This window comes from Grus americana, chromosome 25, assembly GCF_028858705.1.
Source record: "Grus americana isolate bGruAme1 chromosome 25, bGruAme1.mat, whole genome shotgun sequence".
In the NCBI taxonomy this organism is placed as follows: Eukaryota; Metazoa; Chordata; class Aves; order Gruiformes; family Gruidae; genus Grus; species Grus americana.
Genome location: NC_072876.1, coordinates 2,830,782 through 2,857,836, shown reverse-complemented (window position 1 = coordinate 2,857,836; position 27,055 = coordinate 2,830,782). Strand labels below are relative to the sequence as shown.

The following is a 27,055-nucleotide window of genomic DNA, read 5'->3' as shown; positions in this document are numbered from 1 at the left end:
TGGCAAAAAGCTCACTGCTGCCCGTCTCCGGGGAGAACAGCGTGGGATCTTGCAGTTGGCATTGCTTTGCACATTGTCCCACACAGCTGCCGGTAACTCTCCCACTCAGCAGTGGAACGGCCTAAACTTGGACAACGCGGGTAAGCAACTGAACCGGGGATATTTGCTCTGTCATCAGCCCTCTGTCCCTCATCAGCATTCTGCCCTGCGGCTTTCGTAGCCACACCGCTCCTGGCCACCACCCAGCACATCTCCAAAGCAGCGAGGTCAAGCTGCTACCGTACAGGTGGCACCATGGGGCCAGCGCGGCACAGCATCCCCTCCCCGCTCCTGCCAGCGGCAAGGTGCAGGCAGGGAACGGGCAGATAGAAAGGGGCTTCTGATCCCCTCGTGGAGGAGCAGGGAGAGAGCGGAACAAGTTTGAGAACGGCCGAGAACACACAAAACAGCAAACCAGACCTGCCCCGCTCTCCCTGACTCCCTCGCCCGGGGTACTGCGGTGCGACTGCACCCCGCTGCGAGACACCCCCCCCTCCCGCACAGCCAGGCAGCCGCGCACCCCTGCCCTCCCCTATAAATAGGCATTGTTTCCAAAACATCCTGAGCCAGAGCAGAGCCATCCTTCCTCAGCCCCTGTCTGCACAGCCCTGATTAGCAGACAGGAAAGCAGCTTTCCCCTTTCCTACGCCATCGCAACGATCTACAGCAGCAGCGCTCAGGGCCGCTCCCGGGGGCCTGAAGGATAAGCCAGCAAAGCGGCAAAAGCTCTGATGGGAAAAGGCAGGCTAGGAGAGGGGTAAAACGGCCTCCTCTCAGCCAGCACGGCTTCAGACCAGGCACCTTTACTCCCCGCCAGGTCTTCAACCGCAGGACCGCTGGCTGCAGAACTCGCACGGGGACAGGCCGCCGAAGGACCCTGCAGTGCGGCGCAACGCGCTTCATTCACAGCGCTAAGCGCTTCAAGGCCAGCACGTGCGTTCCCCTGCCAGCCAGCACGCGTGCGGCTCCACGCTGACGGCGAGCCCGCAGCGGTACCGAAGGCTCCCTTCGCTTCCCAACAGCTCTGCAGCTTTCTTCTGGCGATGCACCGGCTGTCAGCCCCCCCTGCGGCAGCGTGGCAAAACGCCTGCGTGCAGCACCCACGAGGGCAAAGCATCGCACAGAGACGGAGCAGCCCTGCTCAGCGTTCTAGTTGGCTCCATCCTCAGAGCGCGTGGGGCTGCCTGTGCTCAAACGGGTCAGGTCTGCCCCATATCCTTCCTCCTACGACTCACGTTGGTAAAGGTGCGACAAAAAGCGCGTTTGCTGTAATTTCCTCAGCCAGCTTGCCATATTTCTGCTTTCTGATATAGAGACATCGCCCAAGTCAGCCTAACGCTCCTGACCTCTCCTACCGTCCGCATCCGTGCTTCCATGAGGGAGGCACAACCAGCAACTGAGAAACACGGTGGAGAAGCGCGGTCCCAGCCAGCATACACGGACTGGTAAGACTACGCCTGCAGTGCTGCCTCTGGTTCTGCTCACTGATGGATGCCCAGAGTTCAAGCAGCTCGCCCAGCGCCCAAGCAATCGCCTGACTCCGGCATCCAGAGCCACGCAGACCCATACGCAGAAACAGGATCCACATTGAGTTTATTTCCTCTCCTTCAGCATAAACCTACCAAGCAACATCACTTCTCCAGCCAGCGAAGCTCCGTGCCCTGGCTGGAGAAGTAGTATTACTTAGAAGACAAAGCAACAAGCTTCACTCACCTAAGCAGCCAGACAGTTTTGAGTGCAACAGCGAAAGTCTTTCCAAGGCACGTCGCTGATCTTTGAACTACCAGATAGCACTAGAAACACACGGCTCCTGGCTCATCATCACAGGCGGAAGAGCACAAGCACGTTCTCTCCTGCTCAGTGCTGCTCTGCCAGCCGCAGCCCTGAACCGCGTCTTCCAAAATAACTGAGGAGGAGAAGAGTGCAGCTCTTCACCTGTTCAGGCTTGCAAGGCAGGTGGGTGCTATCAAGAACCAGGCATTTAATCTGAGCTCATTACCTGAGCCAGGGTAAGGGCAGAGAGTGATCTTTGGTGAAGAAAGAGCAGAGTGGGGCGGTCTGATCCAAGTGAAGTCACCCTCAGGCACAGTCCGAGACAGGACAAAACACAGCTACGGGACACAGAACCGGTAGAGGCCACCTGAGTCAGGCAGCCAGCGCTTGTATCTCAGGGACCGCGCACACCATCCCTTTCACAAACTAACCAGACTTAACGTGACTGCTTCTCTGCTGACCTCTCCTTCCAAGCTCCTTCGGTGGCTCCTGTACACTTCCCGGTATTTCCACAAAAGCCAAATTTATCATCCCTACTGCATTAGTACTTAGAGCAGTTCAGCGTAGTCAAGAATACTGAATTATTTCATTGAAAGCAGTAGGTTTTGCGCAAAGAGAAATTGAATCATTGCTAGACAAAGCACACCAGCATCACACATTTCTCCCGAAAGACAGCCTCTCAGATCCACACTGAAGACAGCTTCCACATCTTTATCCAAAGCAGACGAATGAGGCACATTCACACCACATGATAGGTAGCCCTGACTCTTTTTCCAATTCTCCAAGCCAGAGAGCACGCCAAGCATTTTCCATGCAAAGTCTCAAGACAATTCCATTTCCTGAAACCACGTGCTCAGGGAAAGAACGCTGCCAGTGCTGTTCAAGAACGAAACGCTCTCTGATGCTGAGGTCAAGCCCACCCACCACAGGTGCTGCTGGTACCCCACAGCCCCCATTACCACACTCACACCGGCAGCTAATTAGCTAAATAAAGGCACTAACACACCACCTTACCTTATCCTGCTGCACCACGGGCACCGGAACACGCAAATCACTGACTTGGCAAGCCCGCGCAGTTCTGAAGCAATCTGTCACTCCTTTTATGAGAGCCGTGCAGCCCTAAACCACTCAAGAGATCTCCTTATCGCCAAGCCTCCCGTGTTGGTAGCCAAATAAAAGACAGTTTCTGGTCTTCTGCAGTCTAGGGAAGCTGCCAGCTCAGTCCTGGAGGGATGAGGGGACAGCCAGCACAGCAGCAAGGACCCTTTCCAGACTTCTCAGCTATTCCCATTCTGTTTGGCTCCAGAACAAACCTGAAGCTTTTCTGAACAGGACTCTGCCACGCCGATGCCTGAAAGACATGGGCAGTACCAAACAAGTAGATTTTATATCAAAATAAGTAACGCTTCAGGAATGTGGTATGCTTAGTCATTTCCATCTCAATACCAAGCAACTCCAGTTATTAACTTCTGCAATCACACTGAGTAATGGAGTTCCACCTCATCAGATACCTAGCCCTGTAGAGCACAGCCTCTGCACACAGTAAATGTGATATTAATCTTAATTACATGGCGAAAGGAGATTAAGTCTGACCTCTGTCATGGGTCCTAAGACTTTTGTACTGATGAGAAAGAGATATCTGGATCTTTCAGTCTCTTTCTGAAGTGATGAAATTCAACTTCTTGAGAGTAAGTTTTTAGCCATACTAAAAAAAACCCCAACAAACCACAAAACAAAAAAAACCCAAACATTTTAAACATGTAAGCCCTGAAGGCTTTTATACCAGAGGACACACGGACAGAACCCACAACGTCCTATTTTTACAGTTGTGGGTTTTTAACCTGACTCAGAGTGACTCAGACACTACACCACAGGCTGGCTGCACGCCCCGGGAATGCTGCAGCTTCACACAAGAACCAAGAGCCAAGGTGGGGACAGAGAGAAAGTTAAACTCAAACATGGGTTATCCTTGGTGCAACTCTCAGAGATGAGATTCCACAGGCTTCCCCCAGGGCTGGCATCACCATAAAGCCACGACCACCTTTACGTTCCAAGGGTCACAACAACCGGCCGCTCGTTCCTTTGGAAAAGTCTCGGCAGCTGCCCCAAGAGGTTCAGAGGGTGCAGACCAAGGCAGCACCAGAAAACCTCTCAGACACACATCCAGATAACGTGTTCCCACAGCTACAGAGAACGAGCCACATCCATACCGGAAGACTGAGATAAGAGTTTTGCCAAACAGCGATGCACAGCACCAGGACTCAGCACTCCAGGACAGATCCTCCAGCCAGCTGTTTCAAGCAGGAATATTTTACAAGGCCACCACCGCCACCGCCATTTACTGCCCCCACACCCAACACCCTCAGACGTTCTCTGAACGTGCCTTCCCTTCAAGGCAAACCGGAGCACACAGCCCAAGAGATATGCTTTTTGGGACAGGCTGCCCAGGAATCTTTCAGGGGCCATTTCTTCAGTCCATGCATCCTATCCCTGCAGGAGTTTAACTTCGCAATGCTCAGATAGTAAGCAATTCGTCCAATCCTGCCTGCGAGCCCCTGAAGGGACAACCGGTTTGAGTAATGAGTTGAGAGACACATCACACTCTGGTGAAGCCACCAGGCTCCTGCCCCTGGTCAGGACACTTCCATTGCTCTAGCAAACACCCCACTTAGGGCCTTTCCCTCACCCACCCGCCTGCGACTGAGCAGCCGGCCGGACCAAACTCCTGCACCTCCCGTCCAGCTGAGAGCCCTGCGAGGGCAGCACACGGGCTTGTTCAGCAGCTTCTCACTTCTCTGCTCCACTCTCCCTTCCCTTGCAGAAAGGTCACCGCTCGCTCCTCTTCCCTCCCTTCTGCAACTCTGACAGGCACAGCAGGAACTGCAGCCACCGTTACCCAGACACACGTTTCCAGGGTCCGTTTTTCCTGCAACTCCTCTTCTACTTTTCTTCTGTCGTTAGGACTGATGCAGCTCCCAGCTATGACGAAGAAGAGCCCCCACCACCGTTAGGGCTTTATCAGAGTCGTGGGAGCAGGTGCCCGCTCAGCCGGGCTGCGTTCAACCACGGTAACTGGAACACGGGGGTCTACAGAGGGAACTGGGAAAGGCAAGGGGAGACTGGTCCAGCATGCCAGCCTACACCCCATGCCCTCGGACAGCACCGCCCAAAAGGACCGCTGCAACTACTCAGGACCGCTGCAACTACTCAGGACCGCGTACCTCAGTGCGACAAAGGATAAACATCTAGCACTACCTAAAACACCACAGCCTACTAGTAAATAATTTGCCCTAAAGAAACTCTGTATGGAATCAGCAGTGGTTGAGGTGGGAAAGAACCTCCGGAGGTCACGTTGTCCACCCCGCCGCTCAAGCAGGACACGCACGGCAGGTTGCCCACGTGTGTGTCCAGGCGGCTTTTGAATGTCTCCGAGGAGGGAGACTCCAGAGCCTTCCTGGGCAGCCTGTGCCAGTGCTCCGTCACCCTCAGCGTGCAGCAGCGTTTCCCGATGTTCAGAGGGAACCTGCCGTGTGTCGCTTTGTGCCCATCACCGCTGGTCCCATCACCGGGCACCGCTGGGAAGAGCCCTTGGCACCGTCCCTCCAGGGGCCTGGGCACATCCCGCGGCTTCTCTTCTCCGGGCTGAGCAGGACGAGGGACTGGGGTAAAACACGAGACCGGTGACTCATCCGGTGGGCTCGAGCGGGCACCGACTTCCTCCGTGGGTTTGGCTCCCGCTCGCTCCCTGCCCTCCGCTCCACGGTCCTGCCGCCGCTTCCCCGCCCGCCCGGGGACAGAGGGCTGCCGGCCCCGTCACAGGCTCCAGCCGGGGGCTGGCGAGTACCGCAGCCGTGCCGTGCCCCAGCAGCCTGGCTGCAGCACCGCTCGCCTCCCCGCTCCGGGGCGGGAAACGACGCCACGGCGCTTCCTTACCCGATCCCGGCGGCGGCAGCAGCGCAGCACCGGGCTCTCGCTGGGGCCGGGCAGGCAGCGCTCCGCAACCGGCACCGATCGGGCCGCGCAGCCTCGCGCCGCTGCCGGCAGCACCCGGGCCCGGCCGGCTCCACCGCCGCCGCCGCGTCCCGTCCCGTCCAGCAGCCCCGAGCCCGGCCGCGACTAGGCGGCAGCGACGCCGCGGGAAGCCCTACTGCCCCCACCCCGGGCCGAGCTGCCCGTCCGGAGTGCCGGGTGACGGGGCGCGGGAAACGAGACGAGTCCCGCCGCGCCGATCCGCCCCCTCCCCGCGGCCCCGCCTCTCCGCCGGCGGGAACCCGGCGCGCGCGCCCCCGCCCCGTCTCACCCGGTGCCCCGGCCCGAGCCGGCCCCGCTCCCGCCGGACGCTCCCGGCGCGTCTCGAGGTGCCGCCCATTGGCCTGCGCGGCCGTCAGTCAAGCGCCGGCCCCGGCCCCGCGCCACGGCCGCACGGAGCTGCTGACAGACTGGGTTTTACTGCGCGGCCGCCGCCGCCCCGGAGCCCTCCCCGGAGCCCCCCCGCCCCGCCGCCCACAGGGTCCGAGCGCGCCCCGGGGCAGGCCCGGCCCGGCCCGGCTCCCGCCTCCGGCCGCAGGCCCCGAAGCGCAGAAGTCCGTCCGAGCGCCTAGTCGTTTTTCAGGCCCTCGGCAATGAGGTTGAGCTCGTAGCACCAGGTCTCGTAGCGATAGGCCATGCGGATCTGAGCCACGTTTGTCTTCCGGATGTCGTTGCCTTGGGGCCCCTCTTCCTGGTAGTTTTCACCCAGGAACTTGACTTTCTCCTGCCAGGGACAAGGACGGCGGTACGGAGCTCAGGTCCCTGCTGGCAACACCTGAGGGAAACGCCGGCTGCTGCCCGGCTCCCTCGGGCCGCGGGGAGAAGCCCTGCGCTGAGTGCGCGGGCAGAGCTGCTGTCCTGCTCCCCTTTCTGGGGCAGGCAGGACACCGACCTCATGGGACAGGCCACACTGCAGGACGCTGTTTCGGGCGATTTCACACATGTCGCAGGTGCTGAGCTTGAAGACCTGGGCAGCGATGGCGTACTCCTCCATCAGGGGCTCCTGCAGCCACAGGCTGTGTTAGAGGGCAGCAGCTTCTGCCGGCTGAGCCCGTCCTGCTGCAAGGGCTGTCCCAGAGATGGCCCAGCACGCTGGACCCTCTGCAAATGCTGCAGGCTTCCCTGAAAAACGAGGGCCTCCCCCCAGCCCCTGCACTCAGACAGTAGGAGGTGATGAGCTCACGCTGTACCTTGGTGTAATGAAACTGCATGGGGTCATCTGTAGAAAGGGACACCATGAGGCCCTTCTGGTGGAAGTCAGGCAATGGATTCTTTGCATACTCCAGGAAGAGGCTGTTGTTGCTGAGTGGGGACATAGCAATGGGAATTTGGGCAAGGAAGTACAGATACTGCAACACCGGGCTCTGCAAAGATGAGCAGAGTTGCCAGATTAGTGATAAAGTTGCTGCACCCTCCATCTCTCCAGGGTCACTCCTCAGATCAGCCCAGTGCCCCAGCCAGGAAATCTGGTGCACAGAGCTTGTGTGTGCAAGAAAGATAGGCAAGCTAGCAATCTTCCAGGGCCCACATGGAGCACGAGAGGCCAAGTGAGTCCAAACCTGTCTGATTTCAGAACTCAGCTGGCTCCAATGGTAACTGACATATCCAGTGATAGGTCTGTGAGGCTGAACCCCTGAAACCTGAATACGTTTCTCAGCTACATCCCCGAACATGCCTGGAGAAACCTAGAGACTCACGTAACATCTGCCTGAAGCCAGGCTATCTGTGTCAGTCTAAAGCAGAGGCACAATTAACTCTCAGCTACAGTGGAGGTCAGCTGTGAACATGTTCTCCTCCTCTGCTATGCCTGTGCTGCTCTGTGGCAGACTACTCCACTTACCTTCTTGAGGTTGAGGCCATGGGAGATATTATCTGCTGTCATGAAGGCTGCAAGCAGATGTGTGATGGCCCCGGCTTCCCCACAGTGCGGACGGAAGAGGAACGTGTTCATACCACGCTGCCTAGGCACATGGAAGGAGGACTCAGAGGAGGCAAGCAGCAGGGTTAGGTAGCATGCAATGCCAGGTTCCCTGACTTCAGGTCCAGCTCTGCCCCTACCAGTGTGTCCCCAAGAATCCAGCTTGACCTAGGAGTACATTACTGGTGCTTTTCTCCTCTGTACATGCAATAGATACATCTCTGCAATCCCAAAGTTTTCACCCCAGTCCATCTTCACCCCACCCCACTTCCTACCAAGGAGTGTTTGGAAATTGCTCTGGGACATAAAGCTCCAAACTACAGTGGTGGCAGAGCAAGGATGGCCCCGCTTCTTCCACACCAACAATCAAAGAGCTGAGACAACTCATGAGGCAGCCCCCCTTCTGCCAGCCCATCACAGGTCCCTTAGCAGATCCTGGGCCTCACCTGCGTAGGTTGTTAAGCACCAGGATGTTGGCATACATATAGTATACATAGTAGGTGTAGGATGGGTTCTTCTCAGAAGTCCACTGCTCTGGCTTTGGGCTTTTAGTGCAGAACATGTGTCCACTATGCTTGGATTCATCATCCACGCTGTCGAAGCCGGTGATCTGCTTGGCAAGGTAACAAAAAAGCTGCATCTCAAAGTCCCCCACCTCATCACGCCCAGGTCGGCTGGCTCAGCCTGCCCCACTGCAGCTTGCCATCGCCCAGCTGTAGCCCATACCCCTGCCCCAACCAAGAGCAGAGTCAGGAGCAAGCTTTCAGCCCTTGCCCCTCACAAACCCTCGAGCTCTACCAAGGGCCAGAAATAAAGCTCACACCAAACCACTTCTCCAGGAGGTGAGTGGGCAGCATTTCTCACAGCCGCCAGCTCAGGGAGTCTGACCCCTCCCAGCACTTGTGGACACACGCACGCTTTCCCAGAACGTGGCAGTAGGGCCACAAGCCGACTGATTACATTTTCCTTGTCGGTGCCAATACCCTGTTTCTTGTTGCACAAACAGGAATGTAAGTGCTCGCCGCTCCCTGACATCATCAGGTGACACTCACGTGGCGTAGAAAGACACTCAGCTCTTTGTGGGCTTGGGGATTGACAGTTGCCTCAAACACAGGAACAAAGATATTCTCCAGCATCTTCCCAAAGTGTGGGAGGAAATTCTTAGACCTGAACACATCACTGTGGACAGAGGCAGGGATTAGCTACTAGCAGAGGAACAACATGGCCCACTGTGCCTACAATCCCTTCAGGATGACAAATGAAGTATAGTGCACTGTAAGGCACGGTGTTCTCTCAGACCCACAGCACATACTAAATCCTGGGTACTTGGATCATCCACTTCATGTTGGGGGAATAGACCCGATGTTTGTTGAACCAGCTGGCTAGCTTGGGCCACTCCTCAGCTGATCGCCCATAGATTGAGAGGCGAGGCTCCGCGTGCTGGTACTTGGCATCCTCCAGATCAGAGCCAACCTCCTGCAAACCGGAACAGACAGTTGCATGGGGACCCTCCAGCCCTCGAGCACAGCAGCACCACAGCTTAACTGCTGTCTCCTCCCCTGTATTCTCACCTTGATGATGGTAGCAAAGTACTCGCCATTGATAGCGTTCTCTGTCTTCAGATAGAGGTCACGCAGCTCGCTGGCACCCACAGGGTTGTACTTGTCATTGAACTTGTCAAAGCGCTGAAATGTCTGCCGCCCCTAGAGTGGAGAGGATCGGGGGCAAATACTGCACGCACACACTGGCTCCAAGCACACCAGCCCAGCAGGGACTGATCCAAACAAGCCAGATGGGAAAGCCAGGAGCTGCTACATCCTGCCACAAACACTACGATGCACAACAAACATGTCACGGGTACACAGGGAGGGGAGGAGCCACGCCTACAGGGGTGGATGAGAGTGACCCAAGAGCAGTCTTAGAGTAAATGTCCTACCACTTACAGCATGGACATCCAGAGAATCCACTGTCAGGTCATAGGGGTGCAGATTGAGCTGCTGGAAAAGCTGTTTGAGGGTGAGCTGTTTGCCCTTGGCATCATAAACTACACGGTCAGCATCCACACGGTATGATTTCTTGATGAAACGCAGAAGATGCTTCTGGTTCATGCAGGCTGCAGCATGGATGTGTGTGTCCACCTGAGAAACCAGAGGCACAGCTGTCTAGCTTCAGGTTGGGATGCTCAGGTACCATCGCAGGGAGGACAACAAACCCCATAGGTGAGCCCAAGTTGTGTGGGGAGCACGGCTAAGCCCAGCAGATGAACACAATAGGCCTAGGCCAAGAGCAGCCCAGTCAGCCCCATCCCATTAGCAGGAGCAATGTAGGTGCCACAGACCTTGACTCTAATATCCAGTTCTCAGGGAGGGGAAGGCACCAAGACAGCTCGTCTTCAGAGCCACTAGGGCTGTAAGCCTTGCCATTTACCTTACGGCAGTTGTAGAAGTCCCGGTGGGGATTGTTCTTCAGCTCTTTCATCTCCTCCATCTCATTTAGCATTTGATGCACTTGGAACTTGGATGAGAGGAACTTCAGGCGCCGATGAGCGTAGGTCTTACTAGGGAAAGCAAAGGGCAGAACAGTGACTGGGCATTTCTCCAATCCCTGAATGCTGACTTTGCTTAAGACCCTGACCAAAACAGCCGACAAGGGCCGAGGACACTTTGGTAGCCAGCAAGCTGCAGGGATGTCTTCAGTGGGTTCCTCCCCCTTCCCTGGAAGAGGAGGGGGCAACCCTGTCTCTGCCCTGACCTCTCTCAGCCTGCCAAGGCAGGACCTGTTCAGCTGCACCCAGCAGTGCTGGGCTGTGCACTTACACAGGTCCCTGTGCAATCAGGGCCAGGAGGAAGTTCATGTCATCAACAAAGTGCTCAAGGCTGGGGTAGGGCAAGTCCTTCGGCTCATTTCTGCCAACCGCTGCCTTGTCTCCATAGATGTAAACCACCCCATCCTTCATCTGGACGTGGTATCCCAGGTCCTCATCCAGGTTCCCACTTTCAAAGGGATCCTGTCCATCCTTCACTGGCGGGGTGAACACTGGACCAAAGGGAGAACACAGTGAGGCACAGGCTGCCAGCCAAAACCCCAGAAGCCTGCCATGCTCCTCCAGCCCAGGCAGAGGGCAGGCACAGGACCGCCACTGTGACACTGCAGGGGAGGCCTGGGCAGGTGACTCCCCTGTGGAGCACTTCTACAACCTTTTTCTGACCCCTGCTCACCCACGGTGAAGCCAGAGAGGAAAACCCTCCAGGTGCTTAGATGTACCTGGGCCAGCATCACTCGCCCTCCAGACCTCGCCTTCGATAGTACGCAGGTACTGAGATGGGGTCCTGGGGAACCGCTGCACGGACTGCTGCATGTACTTCTCCCGGATGCACAGGGCACGGTACAGACCTTTGCAGACAACTTCAAAATCTTCGACTGTCACCTGCAAGAGCGCTGATGCTGAATGCAACCACACAACTGGGAACCTAGCTGCCTGAGAGATACCCTGGTGCACCAAGTTGTGCAGAGGACAACTTTGTTCACGGCAAGATACACACCATCTCCTCCCTCCCACTGCTCTGCCTGAGCAGGGGAAAGAAGAGATGATAGGCAAAGTCCTAGACATGGCCCAGGGAAGCTCCTCACACCAGAACCAATGAATTCCAGCTGTCATGCCCTCTTACAGTCCTCCCTTCAAACTGTAGCTGGCACTGAAATGGAAGCCAGGCCTGGGCAAAACACTAAAAGCTATTTTTAGAGCCCAGGCTGAAACTGAAGCAGGACCAACAGCATACACTGACCCAATGTGTCAAGAATTTTTGATTTACTGCACAGACAAGTGTTTTGGGCAGTCAAGAGAGGTCAGACTGGAGCAGCATGGGAGAATACCATGCAGCAGTTGCAGCTAGCTACAGTCATGGCAGAAGGAATGTGCCTGTGTGTGGAGGGACTTTCAGCTTCCCCTAATTGCTCCCCTGCTACACAACTCCGAGCTGAGCAACCTGCTCAGCCCAGGAGGGAGCAACCTGTCAGCAGTTATCTCAGAAGCAACACAAACGTAATAGGAGGCTGAGGAGGAGAGGAGGAGGGGAAAGATGAATTAGCACAGGATGTGATGGCAGTCCTGGTCAAATGGCTGTAGGTGACCCTGCTTGAGCAGGGGGGTTGGACCAGACGACCTCCAGAGGTCCCTGCCAGCCTTGGCCATTCTGGGATTCCGTGACATGTGCATAGATCTCAGGCAGATCTAGCCGTGTGCAAGCAGGAGCAGGCTGCGACAGAATGAGCACAGCCTACCCTGCCATGCCGTCCCCTCTGCCCTGTCTGAAGAATCCCATGGGAAGCACGCAGCACCCCACAGGCTCCTGCTAAGGAATTCAGCTCCAGATCCTCCAGGGATGCAGCAGGGCACCATCACATGCTCATGAGACACAGACTGAGCTGGAAGACAAGACTATCCCCACGGCACCTGGTACAGACTCCCGTGACACTGGGCACTGCTGAGGGACAGGCAGGGACGAGATGAGGTGGTAGTGAGCACAGGGAAGGGTATAGCCTGCAATCACCTACCCCAGAGGCGTAATCCCCTGTGATCTGTACCCGCTGGAAGTCAGGCACGGCCTGGTACAGGGGGGAGGTAGAGATGACCTCATCAATAGTGGACAGTCTGGTTATAGACTTCTGAGCCACCGGGACTGCCAATGCAATTGTCTTCAGGCGGAGCAGGCGCTTCTTCCTGCCAGGGAGGAAAGCGTCAGGCGAACAGCCCCGACCCCATGGCCACACGCAGGTGCAGGGTCAGGAGCACTTCCCACAGCCATGTTCCAACTGTGCACAACACGAATCGTCTCACTGGTGCTTTCTGAGAACCTTAAACAGACAGTGCCGAGAGCAGAGGCCGCAGCACACAAAGTAGCCACAGACTTTCAAGTGTGGACTTTGGAAGCCGCACCTTTCCAGAGGAAGGTCTTCAAGTCTCCCTCTCCAACAGCTCTGTGGCCATTGCAGTGCTGACGCCCAGGGAACAGGCCAAGGGCGTCTTTCTGTCCAACAGCAGGAACAGTTGGAGAGGACACCCTGAAGTACCTGACAGATGCTCTGGGATTACCAAGGATTTATTCCATTTTGGGTGTGGTGAGCTGTTTTCACAGGCCTTGATTTATGTTCCCCCTGCTTTCTTCCAGCTCTAGCTGGGGGTATGCAGACAATGCTCCCCTCCTTTCCCCAGCTGCTCTGGTTGTTGCTCACCGCTTTTCTGTTGTGGTAGAGCTCTCCTGAAGCATCATGTGCGCTCTCATTTCCTGGCGTGAGATGGGGCAGATCTCTTCCACATCAAAAGGAGAGATCTCTTGCCTGATCTCCTCATCTTTCACCTCAGAGGCAAAGACCTTCTCTGCGAAGGAGCGCATTGCCTCATCCATCTCTGCAAGGAGAAGGAGCAGAGTGCAGGGTCACACGGAAATCTGGTTCCCAGCCACCCTAACAGGCAGGTGCCTCTTGCAGTCAGCTTAATGCTCAGCTGCCATTTCCTTATGACACATACACTTCCATGCTGCCTGCAAGACTCTCAGCAACCTCCAAAGCTTACAGAGCCTGGGCCACCCATAGTGGGCTGGAACCCTACCTAGACACCCCCAGCACACCAGAGAAGGTAAATACAGCCCACAGTCCAAGAGCAGCGCAAAAAGGCCCAGAAAGAACCAAGTCCTTGGGAAGGGCACTTACAAGAGCATGCACTGGGGGGAAGAGGGGAAGATTGGCAGAGCCCTTACAGCTCTACAAAGCCCAAGACCCACAAGGCACCCAGTCAGGATGAAGACAGAGGTATAGATGGAGATGGACAGAGCTGGCAGCCCAAGCACTTAGCTCCCACCATCGCCGTGCAGCTGAAGAGCTCCTAACCAGGGAACCATCGTGTGGAGTAGACCCCCCTCAGCCCATCACGTGCAGCATGCTGCAAAGGTGCCAGCTAAGATGGCCCCATGAAAGTCGCCATTGACACAAGGTTGGCTGGAGTTCTATGGAGTAGGAAGAAGAAGGTTGCTAAAAGCCCTTCCGTTGCCAACAAAATGCCATAAAACAAGAACCCAAGGGCTCTTCTGGCAACATCTCCCAGAAGTTCACATTTGCATAGCAGCATATGGACACTAATCGAGCAGGTTTTGCTGGCAGCTCAGCATGAAGCGTAGTGAGGGTCGATGCTGAAAGATGGACCACACTGTCGACATGTCAGACAGGGCATGGTCAGCAGATGAGGACCAAAGCAGAAGAGACTGACATGCGTGGCAGAAGTGTGCCAGATCTACCAGAGATACATACAGGGGCTTCCTTTCCCTGCTGTTACATGGGAAGGCGAAAGGGCTCGTGCTGAGCTACAAATACGTGGCGAAATTCTGTCACTAGATCCACTTCTCAGCAGTGCAATGTCACAAAACCAGGATTTCCATAACAAAAGTTGCTTGCTGTTGTAAAGCTGCCGTATCAATAGGCCCCAACCTGCTTCTTAGAAGACAAAAATGCAGTTTTTTGCACTATCCCATTATTGCCCGCTGTTAGTGACTCTGGGATGACAAGTGTCTCAGCAAGAAATGTTTTCTGCTTTCAAACATGAGGTAGGAAGAAGAGGGCAGGGATACTGTACTGTGGATTTCAGCCTGAATAAAGGAGATGAAGCATTGGATCTGTCCCCTCATGGATCAAATCCACTAGGAGCAGGATGCATTCAAAAGAAGTTACTTTTGCCTCGATCTCTGTTAAAAAAAAAAAAAAAAAAAAGGGAAAACCCCCACAACCTCAAATAAACAACAAAGGTATGAATAGGTGTAAAGGAAATTGCAAAATGTCTCACTTCCTGCCACAGAGGAAAGAACTCCACTAAAAAAAAAATTATCTCCCAAGCAGGAGCTCAGGGGCAGTAGGACAAAATTTAACAAACAGCAGCTTCATATATCAAAGGACAAAAAAGCTGGAACCGTTCCACAGAACAGTGAGGGGCACAGCTGGCACTGCTGAGAAATAGCATCTTTGTGAACTGCTGAAAGATCACCATGATCATGTAACTGCTGTTTGTTTCCAGTGATCATGTCTAGGCAGTGACACTGCGCAGCGTGTAAAAAGCCTGGCAATACTCACCTTTGTCTTCTGCTGTTTGAGATAAAACAGAAACAAGATAAAAACAGATGCGATCAGCCCTTCAAAATCTAAGCCTTTCTGCCTAATCATCACATCAGTGATTAAAAAGGGATTAGTAAAGTACAAATTTAGCCAAAGCCTTCCACTTACAAAAGAAAAGAACAGTACTTGTCACTTTGTACAAGATAAAGATGTAAGTTCAGTGTTGAGTGTTCCACGATACAGCCTCGGTGGTGTGTGCATAAATGAACCACGTTGCAGAAGCCATCCAACCCGCGGGTCTTTGGCAGAGCTTCTCTGCCTTACAGCAGTCTCTGGGTTTCCCTGCCGCTGTCCAAGGAGAACAGCCTTTTCCAGAACCTAGATCACCTCAGTCAACACTACGAGCAACTAACGTATACCTAGTCATCTAACAAGACTGAGCTATCTTGGAAGGTCTCTCCCTACTCCTGTGTCCAGGTGCAGTGATGCAGAAGAGCATAGGAACAACTTAAGAGGGCAGAACAGCATTCCGCCTGAACGAGAAAGCAAATATTTTAGTGACTCAGAGCACCAAGGCTGCTTTGCGATTTTTTTGTCCATGACTCGCCATCCTTTGTGAAGATCAGGATGGATGGTCATTTCACAGATGCCAAGTTTCATCCTCCTGCTGCCTATGGTCACATCTCCACTTATTCACTAACAGGATCAGGCAGCTGAGACACTGCAGATCCACAGATCTTCAGTCCTGGTCGTAGAGTGTGGCATCAACATTCTGGGGGTGCAACTCATGCCCTTTCCATCTGACCCAGAAAATTCAGACCAGAGCTCTTGCATCACAAGTCACCAGCTCTCCCAAAGTCCAGCCTGCAGAACGTACTCTCCTGGCATTTGTACTTCACTTACTCATTTGCAAACTGAGCGCCCCAGAAATGCCTAGTTTGACCTTTCATCTCTTTAGCAGCTGAAAATTACATTCATGAAGGTCAATAAACTCCCACTGATGTTGCAGAGCCAAGCTTTAATACTAGCTTCACGTACTAGGACAGCATCTATCATACCACACAGCACTGCAATTCTAAATGTGCTCTTAGCAGAACTGTTTGGTGCTGATATTCTTCAGGGCTCTGTAATGGCAGTCACATCTCTCGCTGTACTGTTCTGCAAAGCCTGGCTGGTCCTACTCCTGCTGCCCAGCTTTGGTTCCCTATCCCCTTGGGACAGCAGCACCCCACATCTGAGCTTCGCCAGGTTGACCAGAGACTCCTGAAATCCCTCTGCCCCCTTTCGCAGTGATTTAACGGTATCATTACAGGATACGCTTACAGGATACATTACGCTGCAGGAGGAACGCTATTTTTCTTCAGTACGAGCACAGAGCAAGATTTAAACAATAATGCTATTTCTTTGCTGCACTAACCAAAAATGTCTCCAAGCAGGAAGAAAAACACCCAAAGCCCCCAGCGAGGTCCCCTGGACTGCAAAGATACCACACCATCAAGATCTCAGGGGCTGCGGGCTAACGAGCCTGCCCTGTGGCTCCTTGTCTCACTACTTGCTTTCAGACCTACCTGGAATTCTCACCCGTGACATCTTTGCAGGAAGCTTGCAGAGCCTCAAGTAACACCCTACTGTAACAGAGCACAAGTAGCTGACTGACTGCACAACAGCCTAACACTAATTTTACTCCTTTCCCTTCCCTGTAATTAGACTCTCCCACTCTAAAAGGAGAAGGGAGGTCAGCTATAAGACTATTTAAAGTGCAACCACAAGCACTTGCACTGAAACAGGTGAAACCAGGGCTCAAATTTAACTTTTTTTTTTTTAAAGTTAGGCTTTGATTTTACATTTAGTAGTTTCACCTGTTGTCTGACCGGATTGCTACTTCCCAGGACAGTTCCACCTTTCTAAAGTGGACTATGGAAGCCAGTCTTTTAAGACAGACTAAAACTGATGTCTTCTGTGCTGAACCAATGCTTGAAAGGAAATCCCTAGGGCACAGGGCTGATGTGTTCACCAGAACAGGACCTGTGGATAGGTACAAATGATGCGCTCTCACCAACCCGTGTCCTATTCAAAGATATTTCCTCAGAGAGGGGTCTACTTGGAAGACTGGATTTTAGCAACAGGAGTTGCACAGACGTCCTCGCATCTTCCCAGCTGAATCAAACAAACAAAAGGAAAGTGCGAGGAGCTATTATTTTATTCCTGAGCTTTTCAGGAATTTCCTTTATAAAACTTTGTATCGTCATAGTAAGGTGATATTCAGTTCTGTATGTGGTGAGCCATAACCAAGGCATATCTTACAGAGACCAGCACTTAGTACGATCCAAGAAACTCCTCCCTTCAGCTACACACGGTGGTTTGGATCCGGCAGAGCAGGGTATCAGTTTGGGAAGTACCTCCCGGCCTGTGTTAAGTAGCTTCTTTCTAGCATACAGGCACCAAGTCCTTTAGGGTCTCCTCAAACCTACTTCAGATCTCTCACATGAAGTTGGAGAACAGCTCCCATCTGAAGAAAATGGCCAGAATTTGTAGTGCCCTGCATGTTGTCAGGGTAGCTCTGAGCTTCTGACTCAGCTTCCTGGTGGGAAGCGGTAAGCCTGAGCAGGTCAGGAGGATACAATAGTTTTGATTTGAAACAGTCTTTTCCTGTTTGTTTAATACTTCACTTCTTGATGGAGTTGAGAAATTGCACCGAAATCAGGACAAGTCAAGCAAAGCATTCAGGCTGTAGTCAGTCTTGCTGCTGATTTAAAAGGTGACTTTGGTCATATCATTAAAAGAAACAGAAAATCTGCACCCCTGGAAAAGAAACGTTGTTTGGAATTATACGCGCATGTAAGGGCGTTGTGCTCTATTTTGTAGGAACAGCTAGGAAAAGGCCTTCTCCCAGAAGGCGGCTGGAATAAGTGAGTTACTTGCACAAGATAGAGAGCTAGAAATACCAAGTTGTAGATTTTGTCCATAGATGCACAGAAGCTTGTGGCACAACTAGTGAGTGAAGTCAGATGAGCTGAGACCTGGTGCAGCATCTCCAACTGAGAGAATTTCCAGAGCATCCAGAAACTCTCTTTGAAAGATCCCTATCTGAGGTGCACAACTCAAACATGCTGCCTTACAATTAAGAAATTATCCAGAATTCGGGGAGTTTTAGCCCTGCTTCCCAGGTATCCCCCAAGAATATAAATCGATTTCCCCCCAACATGCAGAGGTGCAGCCAATAGGGCAAAGCTGGGATGCTGATAGTGTCTTGAGCTGTAATACCTGGTCTCCTCTCTCATGCTGATGGCAGTCTTCAGTTCCTGAATTATTCTTGTTCTTACTCACTCCCCAGTTTGTGAGTCCCCACACCATGTTACTGTTTAACTATTTAAGGTCAATAAAAATTGGCTCCTGCTTGTTTGCTCTCCCACAGGGACTATATCTGCCCCTAACCTTTCGGGATATATCAAGATCTCGGGATTCACATCTGAAACCAAAAATAACCTTTAGGATGCAGAGGTCATCTTCCTCGAGAGGTCTCTTGATCTCCTAGCTTTTTAAATTGCAGGGTCAACTTAGTTGGGTTCATGGTAGAAATACGAGTAAAGCTTGGGTATGCTGTGCTAAAGTTAGATCTACAGCCTCTTTAAACTGAAGTCTTGAGTACCAACAAGCCATCTTCCCACTCTTTTTCAGCTGGAAAGTGAGTGATTTGTACCCAGAGGCTTCAGAGCAGCTCTAAAGCCCCACACTTTTATCTCTAAGCTGCCCTCATTCCACCTAGGTCTAGTCAAAGGAAAAATGGCCAAACGTGCCAGAAATTTGCCAGCTTAGGGTATTTAGCAGGATCTTCCTCTAGTTTGCCCAGCAGAGCAGCCGTATCACAGGGGTAGCTCTCCAAACAGAAGCCTAGGGGCAAGTTTTGCTAGAAAATGGTTTCAATTTGCAAAGAAGAAAAGTATTAACAGAGAGGGGGTAATGTGGAAATTCACAGGGACGCTCCTCAATGTGCTGCGCCTTTGACCAACATCACCTCGCATTAAGAAGAGCCTCAGCAAGTTCTTCTCTCCCCACATCGGTCTTAGTGATTCCCTACACAGATTCCTCTAGGGCCGTTTAAATCACCCTCTGTTCCAGAATGCAACAAAAGTCAGCAAGTCTGTAAGGTGTGAACTAGTTTCTAAGAACGGATTGTTACAGATAGCAATTGTACTGGAGGAAAGCTTCCCTAATAAGCCAAGAAAAAGCTTTTAAGCACCCATCTGTACTCATATTCTGAATCTCTCCTTTTGGAAGCGGCAGCAACGACTGCAGCTACACAGCGCAGGGAGTTTTATACCCAGCGTGGAACAACGCTCTTCACATCAAGGGAAGGGGATCTTTCTGGCAATGGAAGTGCCTTTCAAAGGCAAACTTTATCTAAGCTCCTTCAACTCCATCCTCTTAGCACACGATGAGCTTTAATCTATGCAGGGCAGCACCTGTTGCTTTACTGTGAGTTACTTTTCCTCTGACTGCAGCCCTGTGCCAGGATATGCAACAACTTTTCCACGCAAACTGGTATCATCTGGGGTTAGTTCTCACAACTGGCTAGGTACGCCCACTCTGGTTAGACAGAGACAAAAGTCAAGCGCAAGGTGACTGTTCTAATCCCACTCACCTTTATTTATGGAAATATCAAATAACCTCATAGCTGAGCTTCAATTTCTGTCATACCGAAGATGGTAAAAATGGCTGGAATACTCCGCAGTGAAGACAAATAGGAGACCCACTGCTAAGGAAAAATCAGGTCCAGCAGAGTCTAGTCTGAACATCCATTTTTCACAACTCCGATTTCTGACACACAGGCTGGAGGACACCACAGCGAAAGGAGGTAGCACCTCCATCCTGCCCTGCAGTGTCTCTACATCCCAACACTGTTGATCGTGCCAAAATTAGCCAATACACAGAAAGGAAGCTGAAAATCCCAAGCTTACAGTGCAAGTCTACATTTATTTAAATCTCAAAAGTGCTCTACAATAGCTGCACTGTGGTATTGTGAACTCCTCTGTTACTAGGAGTCTATTCTTTAGTTCCTTGCACAGAAAACAGATTGGACTCCGGGCCCCGGAGGTCTGACACAATGTCTTAGGAGAAACACACTTAAAGCACAACACTCACTGTGTGATCCAACACAATTTGCATTACTGCAGGGGAAAGCCAACAGGGAAGTGTTTTAGAAGACCGAATTAAGCAACTTAAAAGCCTAAGAGAGAGCATGATTTGGACACAGCAATAACTTTATAGCCGATTTCACTCTTGGAATACCAAGTGGTTTCCCTTCCCCCCCTTTTTTTTTTGACTTAGCAAGCATCCTTTCAAAGGGCAAAGTCAGCAAAAATATTATGAAGGCCCCCACTGCAAATATAGAGACTCAACACTAATGCAAGGTGCATGACATGGCACAGATTGGTGAAGTCATTAAAATTGGACTCTGGAACAAGCCCATGGAATGTCTCAAAGCCACTCTCACTGCTTATTTGTGCTATAGTGAATGTACACGATACAGGTGTTCACACCGCATTACAGAAGCGACAATTTCAGTAAATCTAGATCCCAGAGAGAAAGCAGATCGCATCGTGGTAAGCCCAGTTGTGGATCCCATGCCCAGATCACTACCACAAAAGAAACAACCCAAGAATTCAAAGTTTATTCTTTAAAAAAGTTATTTAAGAAGCAAAATAATTTACTTCAATTCAAACCAAAAGAGATGCATTATTGAAAGCAAATAATTATACAAAGTAACAACAAATTAGCCCTTGGATAAGAAGTCCAGATCCCAACAGTTCCCTACCGTCCTGGAGGTTATACACAAACACTCACTGAAGGCCTGAGGAGCAACGAAGGACCACATAGAGGATCAGAATGTAGTTTGAACTTCCACTGCTCCCCTTCCCTCCCTCCACAGACTGAAGTTGCTTGAAATCAAATTCTAAGTCATTGAACTGTACTAAAAATTATCATGATTACTATCCAAAGTCCTACTGATGACGGTAAGAACAAAATTTGAGCACCGTAGTTTGAACAAGACCATTGAGCGGGGACACTGACGGTAACAAGCCACAGAGTTATACTACCTCGTTAAACAGCTGTTCTCAGTCCATAATAACAGAAACTTTTCTTTCAGTTACTGGCATTTGTAAATTTTAAACAAGAGCTTTACCCTTTTTTAATGTTTTACCTCAAAGTTGTTTATGTCTGTTCTTCTCAGTCAGGACAGTAAAGTTAGCTTGGCACTAACACGGTGTTGTGCTGTTAGTTCTAAATAACAGTAACATAAATCTACAAACCCACCTTTTCCTTGTGCAAAAACTTCTGTGCTTATCTTCTAAATAACTTTCCCAAAAGTTCTTGGGTTTTTGTCCTCCCACAGTTCTCTCAGTTGCCACCAAAATCAGGGTTCTCATATATAGACAGCGGGAAACAAAGTACAACCATTTACTTCATATTCACGACTAGTACAACACCCTGATTTTCTATCACTCACTAGATTTGAAACTAAAATAATGCAGATGGGAGTACCACCTGTGTAGTTCATCTCTGAGTATATCCTCCTCTAAGGTTCCAAAGGTGAAACACATACTGACCTGTCCTTACCAGGTCTTCTTCCCTTTAAGATTTTTATATATCCCAAGAGAAAGGGAACACCAAAGAAAAAGTAGATGCATTTACCAGTTCCCATACAATTCTGAGAATTCACAACTTTTGGAGTTAAAGCTAGTACATTTTTAATGACAACTAGAACATGCCATGCAATGTAGAGAATTATCATGATGAACCTCCATCCAAAACAAATAATTTTCCATATTTGACCACACAGCCTTCAAACATCAGATGCCAGCTGCAAAAGGTTTCCCTTGGCCACGGGCAGCAGGCAGTCACGCTCTGAACTCTGCAATCCTGCTTGCCAGGAAAAAAACTCCCAAGTTTCCCAAATAATCAAAAAACATACATGGACCCAGATGACGAGATCGCACCGTTTAAACATATTGCAAACCCCATGCTGCTGTCTTTCCAAAATGCTGAGTCGGCGTGACCAGATGTGTATCCCAAAAGCTGTAATTTTCCATGTGTACTTGTATTAAGCGGACAACAGCGTGTCACACCTCTTTAGAAGCAGTCAGTCATCTCCTTGACACAGTGCTCAAATAATGCTTTCAGAAATAACTTCTCTTCTTGCACCAAACAAAAGAAAAACACTGCTTGCTGATTACAGGCACGACAGCTTGCAGTGATGGTAACTGGCACGTTTAACTTGCAGGCATGAGATCATCTTCAAACGAACTCAAGTCAAGTCACAGCCAATGCTATCCATAATGCTGCCCACCACTGCCTATGCAGCTGGAAAATAACGTTTGATGTAAACATATTGTATTTTTAATTCTTATCAGTGTCAAATCAGTCAAGGGTAAGATAAATTGCAAACAGTACTTATAAGGATTATCACGGGTAAAGAAAATGTGATACAGATTGATCCTCTGCGTTCCAAGAAGAGAATTAAGAATGTAAGTAGTGAAGGAAGCAATATTAAAAGGAACAATTTTTTCTCTCAGTATTTACTGATTTCTAATTTCCATTTGAAATTGAGAACTCCAAATTAAGATGTATGAATCTGACACCAACAAACTGAAATTAAGCCTCTAGCAATTTCTCTGCTCACCCTGGTTCGGCAGCCTGACTGAACGCTCCCTCTGTTGGCTGAAGGGTCCTTACTCTTCCATCAGGTAGCAACTGGGAACTCGGCTTTGCTGCGGGATACACTGTCTGACCACACAGAACAGGATCCAGTATCAGCAGCACAAGAATTAGGGAAGGACACAGCATTCCGAGGAACACTGGTAGGTTTTGCAACAGTGACCACGTTTGTATGTCCCAATTATATGAGGTGACAATGTTTTGTTCTAGGAAGAGCTCACACAGCTTCTGCAGTAATTCTCTCGTACTACGAGGCTGTTAGAACAAGCCCAGAATTCCCATCACCGTATCACACGGCTTCTGCATAGTCATCACTGAACTCACTTCCTTCCTCATTTTGCAAGGATGCTGCAATCAGAAGCTAGCTCAGTTTTCTGGTATAGCTTGTTGCCTTTTCCCCTCAGTCTGGACATACGAAGTCCATGATAACCACTGCACCAAATCCAGTCAACCTGAAATCCCGCACTCCTTCCCTGACAAGAAGACTCTCCAACTACATGTTACAGAGACATTTTGAAGAGACTACGTTTACAGTCTGGTGGTAAGAAAATAATTCAGAATAAAAGAATTTGCAAGTTACAGACAGAGCTGAATAACAGCTGTCCAAACTAACTGACCTCCAGTCGCTAGATTAACTATTGAGAAGCTGCCCAGAAATGTTGGCAGTTAATGTTAAAAATGAACAGCTGACTAATTTGGTCCAACTTGGAAGAGATCTGAATGCTGCAGAAAAACAATATAGGATATAAACAGTTCCACTTACAAAGAAAGTAAAATTAAACAGATGCAGTATGTCCCCCTCCCTAGTTCAAGAGTCTTACAAGTGCCTGCTCAATCTTCCAGCCTACAAATTCCTGGTTTAGTATCCTGTCAGGCAAAGAGATGACCCACACAAGACTTGCCTGCATATGACAATGGGCTCCCAAGAAATTCCAATCCTTGGGGTTTTCCTCAACCCAAGGAACAGGGGACAACTTCAAATCTTCTTAGCAAACAGGCACTTAATTTAGGAAAGATATCTCCTTTTTATTACAGAAAATGAAGGATCAGTTAAGTGGTACTCCTGGCACAAAGGAGATGTTGCAAATACGCTGTACGGGTGCACTGAGAGCAGATACCAATCTGATACGAGACAGAAGCGTTCATGGTGACAAAACCATTTCTGACATTACCTGCCGAGCAATGATTAGTGCCACTCCTCTGACAGCACTGCAAATCAGAATCCAATAGAAAGGGGACAAACATCACTTCTAGCTTTTACTCTAGAGGTAAAGTGTCATCTTTTTCACAGCATTTAGTCTCTATAGTTCACTTTTCTTGTGACTGGTTTTCTTCTTGAACAAACCCAGATAACACAGTGAGAAAAGAATCCCAGTGCATCAAGAGATGTGACTGCTCTGTTAGCTGAGCAAGGAGGTAGACGCCATAGATGTTTCTCTTCAGATGGAGCACAGAAAAGGACCTTGTGCTAATTAACTGGTACCAAGATTCTGGCCACTGGCACCAAAATACTGCAGGGCATCAGCATGAGACGCAATACAGTAGCATCGAGACTCGTCCAGCAGCTGCATCTGAACCACGTATTCTTGGCATCTGCAACAGAAAGGCATCGCTCATTAGCTGCTGTCCAACTTTGGGATGGATGTGCACCTCTAGTGTCGTCCAAGTCCTGAACTGGTCTACCTGTTCTTACAGTGATGGGTAACTGCTTTTAGGTAGCTGTTGAAAAGAATTTCACTCAGTTGGGGAATTCAGAAATTTCATGACTCGCTTTATTTTATTTGGCTAATCTTCAAACAGCATTCCAGAGGAACACAGCTCAAGATAAGCTGCACAGAAGTCAATCGATCATCAGCAAATGGTGACTGCAGAATTGTGCAGGCTCCTCTTTCTAGTTCAGGTGTTTCTTGTGTACAAGACAGAAGTTACATTCTCCAAACAGTCAAAATGGTTTCCCAAAGGAAGGAGACACTGACAAGAATGATACAGAAAATCACACAATTATCAGTTCAGTGGAAATCCACAGGCTACAGCCAAAAGGTTGCTGTGAATAGAATTTCCATTTCATAAGCTTTACTATTTACATAGAGGAGAAAAAAAAATTTAAAAATTTGGAGAAGTAATTAATTGTAGGATCTAAATTTCTGGGTATCAATGGGTTGTATAATAGGGAAAAACCCCACCCATAGCAGCTAGTATTTCTAAGGCACGCTTATCGACAACTGAAAGACATACAGACAAGAAGCCAACGAAAAACTCCAATTACAGCTTACCTTATCACATCACAATGCAAGACAATCCCATACAGCCTTGATTCCCGTCTTCATTGCTGTTGAGCTTTTTCATCCGGTACTGCCGGATCTCTCTCACCAGTGTGTAAAAAGCGTCTTCCACACCCTGAATGCAAATGATCCAGGTAAAATATTTTCTTTCCTGAAGCTTTTGAGATCACTGTTCTTTCCATCCCAGGATCCCTTAACATATTTGAAAGACATACTTCTACAGGAAGAGTAGTAACCAACTTATCCCATAGTTCATAGGAGGAAGAAACTAGCACTTATGTCCAAAACTTTCCACTTACGCTCTAAACTCCTCCTCTGAGGCAAACATCCAGGGTAACAACCGTTAAAAGAAACAAGGCAAATTGTAATTGTAGAGCGGTGCCATGCAGGAAACGAGCTACTTGAAAGTCAGTAACAGTCTAAAGTGATTTGTGTCCTGACCTAGCCCAGTGATAAAACCAGAACGCTTTCAGGCTAAGAGTGAGCGGAGAAATCAAAAGCTAAAAATTTCAAATGGATTAAAAAATGCTTACTCCTGTAGATAAGAAGAAAAGTACACAGGAAAATGTCAGACCACTCTGTATTCAGCATACAGGAAGAAGCCAGACCAAGAATGGAAGCATCTTACCTGTCTTGTTTTAGCAGATGTCTCTATGAAGGGGATTCCATAGCTTTTTGCTAATTCTTGAGCCTGTTTCGTGTCTACTGTTCTTGTGGGCAAATCACACTTATTCCCAACTAGCACCATTGGCACGTCATCTGAATCTTTCACTCTCTTGATCTGTTCTCTTTAAAAAGACAAATAAAAAAAAGTTAGGAGCCATTTTCTAAATATAAAAACTGTTTTAGTTCAGTATCCAAACAACCTTGTGCTACAAAAATACATATATATTAAAGCTGGACAGGACCTCAGGGGTTCTAACCTACAGCAGGATGTTTAATAACTCCATACACTCCATCTTCTAATCCATGCAGAACTCCACTCTAATGTGTGTTTTTCTCGCCCATTTTCTTGGAGATCATGTTCTCTATGCTGTAAATACAATTTGACATAACAACCCACGAAACTGTCCCACTCTTGACTAACGACGTACAGACACAGCAAGCAGATAAGCTTGAAAAACTTTCTGAAAAAAGTGGAGGACTTCATATTTGTCTATTATTCAGCCTTCACCGAGTCTGATGCCTTTTCCAGTCTTCCCTCCCTGCGTCAAAGACCCAGCTCATACCTGTAAAGGTTAATATCAGCAAAGGATTTACTGTTGTTAATGGCAAAAACACAGAGGAATCCTTCCCCGGTTCTCATGTACTGATCACGCATGGCACTGTACTCTTCCTGTCCCGCAGTGTCCAGAATGTCTAACAAGCACGTCTCTCCATCAATAACAACCTGCTTTCTATACGAATCCTGCAAAATACACAAGCAAATTTTAGGTTAGAGAAAAATATCGTACTACTACTTTCCGCTCTGGGCATTATTAAGGAAAAATAAAAATAACGATAAAAAAGAAGAGTATGATTCAGAGGAGCTTTTCTAGCCCCTCCCAATGAAATAACACCAGTATCTAAAACTATCAGTATTTAAAATATTACTCTAAGCTCCTTAACCTTTCTTGAAAAAATTTTTTAAAAAAAATCTGTTATTGGTAAGAAATTCCTCATTTAGCAGACAGAAAAAAAAAATTATATGTTATAAATACCATCACTACAACATCAGGAGTAGAATCTACAATCTACGTAGCTCGGTGGCGACTGTTTCTGTTGCCACTGCGGCTGCCTACGCTCCGCTTCACAAAGCGAGGCGTAGAACGGACAGGGAAATTTTGAGTTTTCCCGGAATTTCTTATCCTGCGCACTCTGAACTCGCATCTGGCTTTTTAAGCACAAATGAATAAATAAATAAACGAACCGGGAGCAGCCTCCCGCCTCGATTCACACGCAGCTCCCCCCGTGTGAGGAGCTCGGCCCTGAGCGCCCCGGGCCGCCCGGTCTCACCTCAATGGTGGGGTCGTACTCGTCCACGAAGTGGTTCTGGATGAGCTGGATGGTCAGCGCGCTCTTGCCCACGCCGCCGGCTCCCACCACCACCAGCTTGTACTCGGTCATCGCCCTCCCCGCGGCCCCGGGCGGAGCGCGGCGCAGCCCCCCCTCCCCGCCGCCAGCCCCCTGCCCGCCGCCGCGGCCGCCGCCCGCCACTCCC

The 27,055-nt window shown here is 50.0% G+C and overlaps 3 protein-coding genes across 6 annotated transcripts in view; all 3 read right to left on the bottom strand.

The window, feature by feature from the left end:
- Positions 1–6,159, bottom strand: part of DENND2C (DENN domain containing 2C) — a 28,075-nt gene extending 21,916 nt beyond the window's left edge. Inside the window, exon 1 of one of the 3 annotated variants that reach the window (XM_054803845.1) lies at positions 6,113–6,159. The gene's annotated coding sequence lies outside the window, so the exon portion shown is untranslated. Of the gene's footprint in view, positions 1–2,826; positions 3,462–5,745; positions 5,952–6,112 lie in introns of those variants that run through there. The other 2 variants (XM_054803844.1, XM_054803843.1) reach the window with 2 other exon arrangements.
- A 195-nt stretch (positions 6,160–6,354) lies between these two features.
- On the bottom strand, positions 6,355–16,485 carry AMPD1 (adenosine monophosphate deaminase 1). The gene is made up of 15 exons (XM_054803847.1): positions 16,426–16,485; positions 12,992–13,166; positions 12,314–12,479; positions 11,024–11,186; positions 10,576–10,795; positions 10,187–10,316; positions 9,703–9,897; positions 9,331–9,462; positions 9,072–9,235; positions 8,812–8,938; positions 8,206–8,369; positions 7,682–7,802; positions 7,032–7,205; positions 6,734–6,844; positions 6,355–6,565 (listed from the first exon to the last, which is right to left on the bottom strand). The coding sequence occupies exons 1-15, from the start codon at positions 16,445–16,447 to the stop codon at positions 6,410–6,412; spliced, it is 2,220 nt and encodes a 739-aa protein (XP_054659822.1). The 5' UTR covers positions 16,448–16,485; the 3' UTR covers positions 6,355–6,409.
- Positions 16,486–19,974: 3,489 nt separating this feature from the next.
- NRAS (NRAS proto-oncogene, GTPase) lies at positions 19,975–27,055 on the bottom strand. 2 transcript variants are annotated; one of them, XM_054804255.1, is made up of 5 exons: positions 26,851–27,055; positions 26,085–26,263; positions 25,484–25,643; positions 24,847–24,970; positions 19,975–24,166 (listed from the first exon to the last, which is right to left on the bottom strand). In XM_054804255.1, exons 1-4 carry the CDS (start codon positions 26,959–26,961, stop codon positions 24,851–24,853), a joined length of 570 nt encoding a protein of 189 aa, XP_054660230.1. In that variant the 5' UTR covers positions 26,962–27,055; the 3' UTR covers positions 19,975–24,166; positions 24,847–24,850. The 2 variants fall into 2 exon arrangements, with proteins under 2 accessions (XP_054660230.1, XP_054660229.1); XM_054804254.1 differs by lacking the exon at positions 19,975–24,166 and adding an exon at positions 24,179–24,544 and having other exon boundaries at positions 26,851–27,054.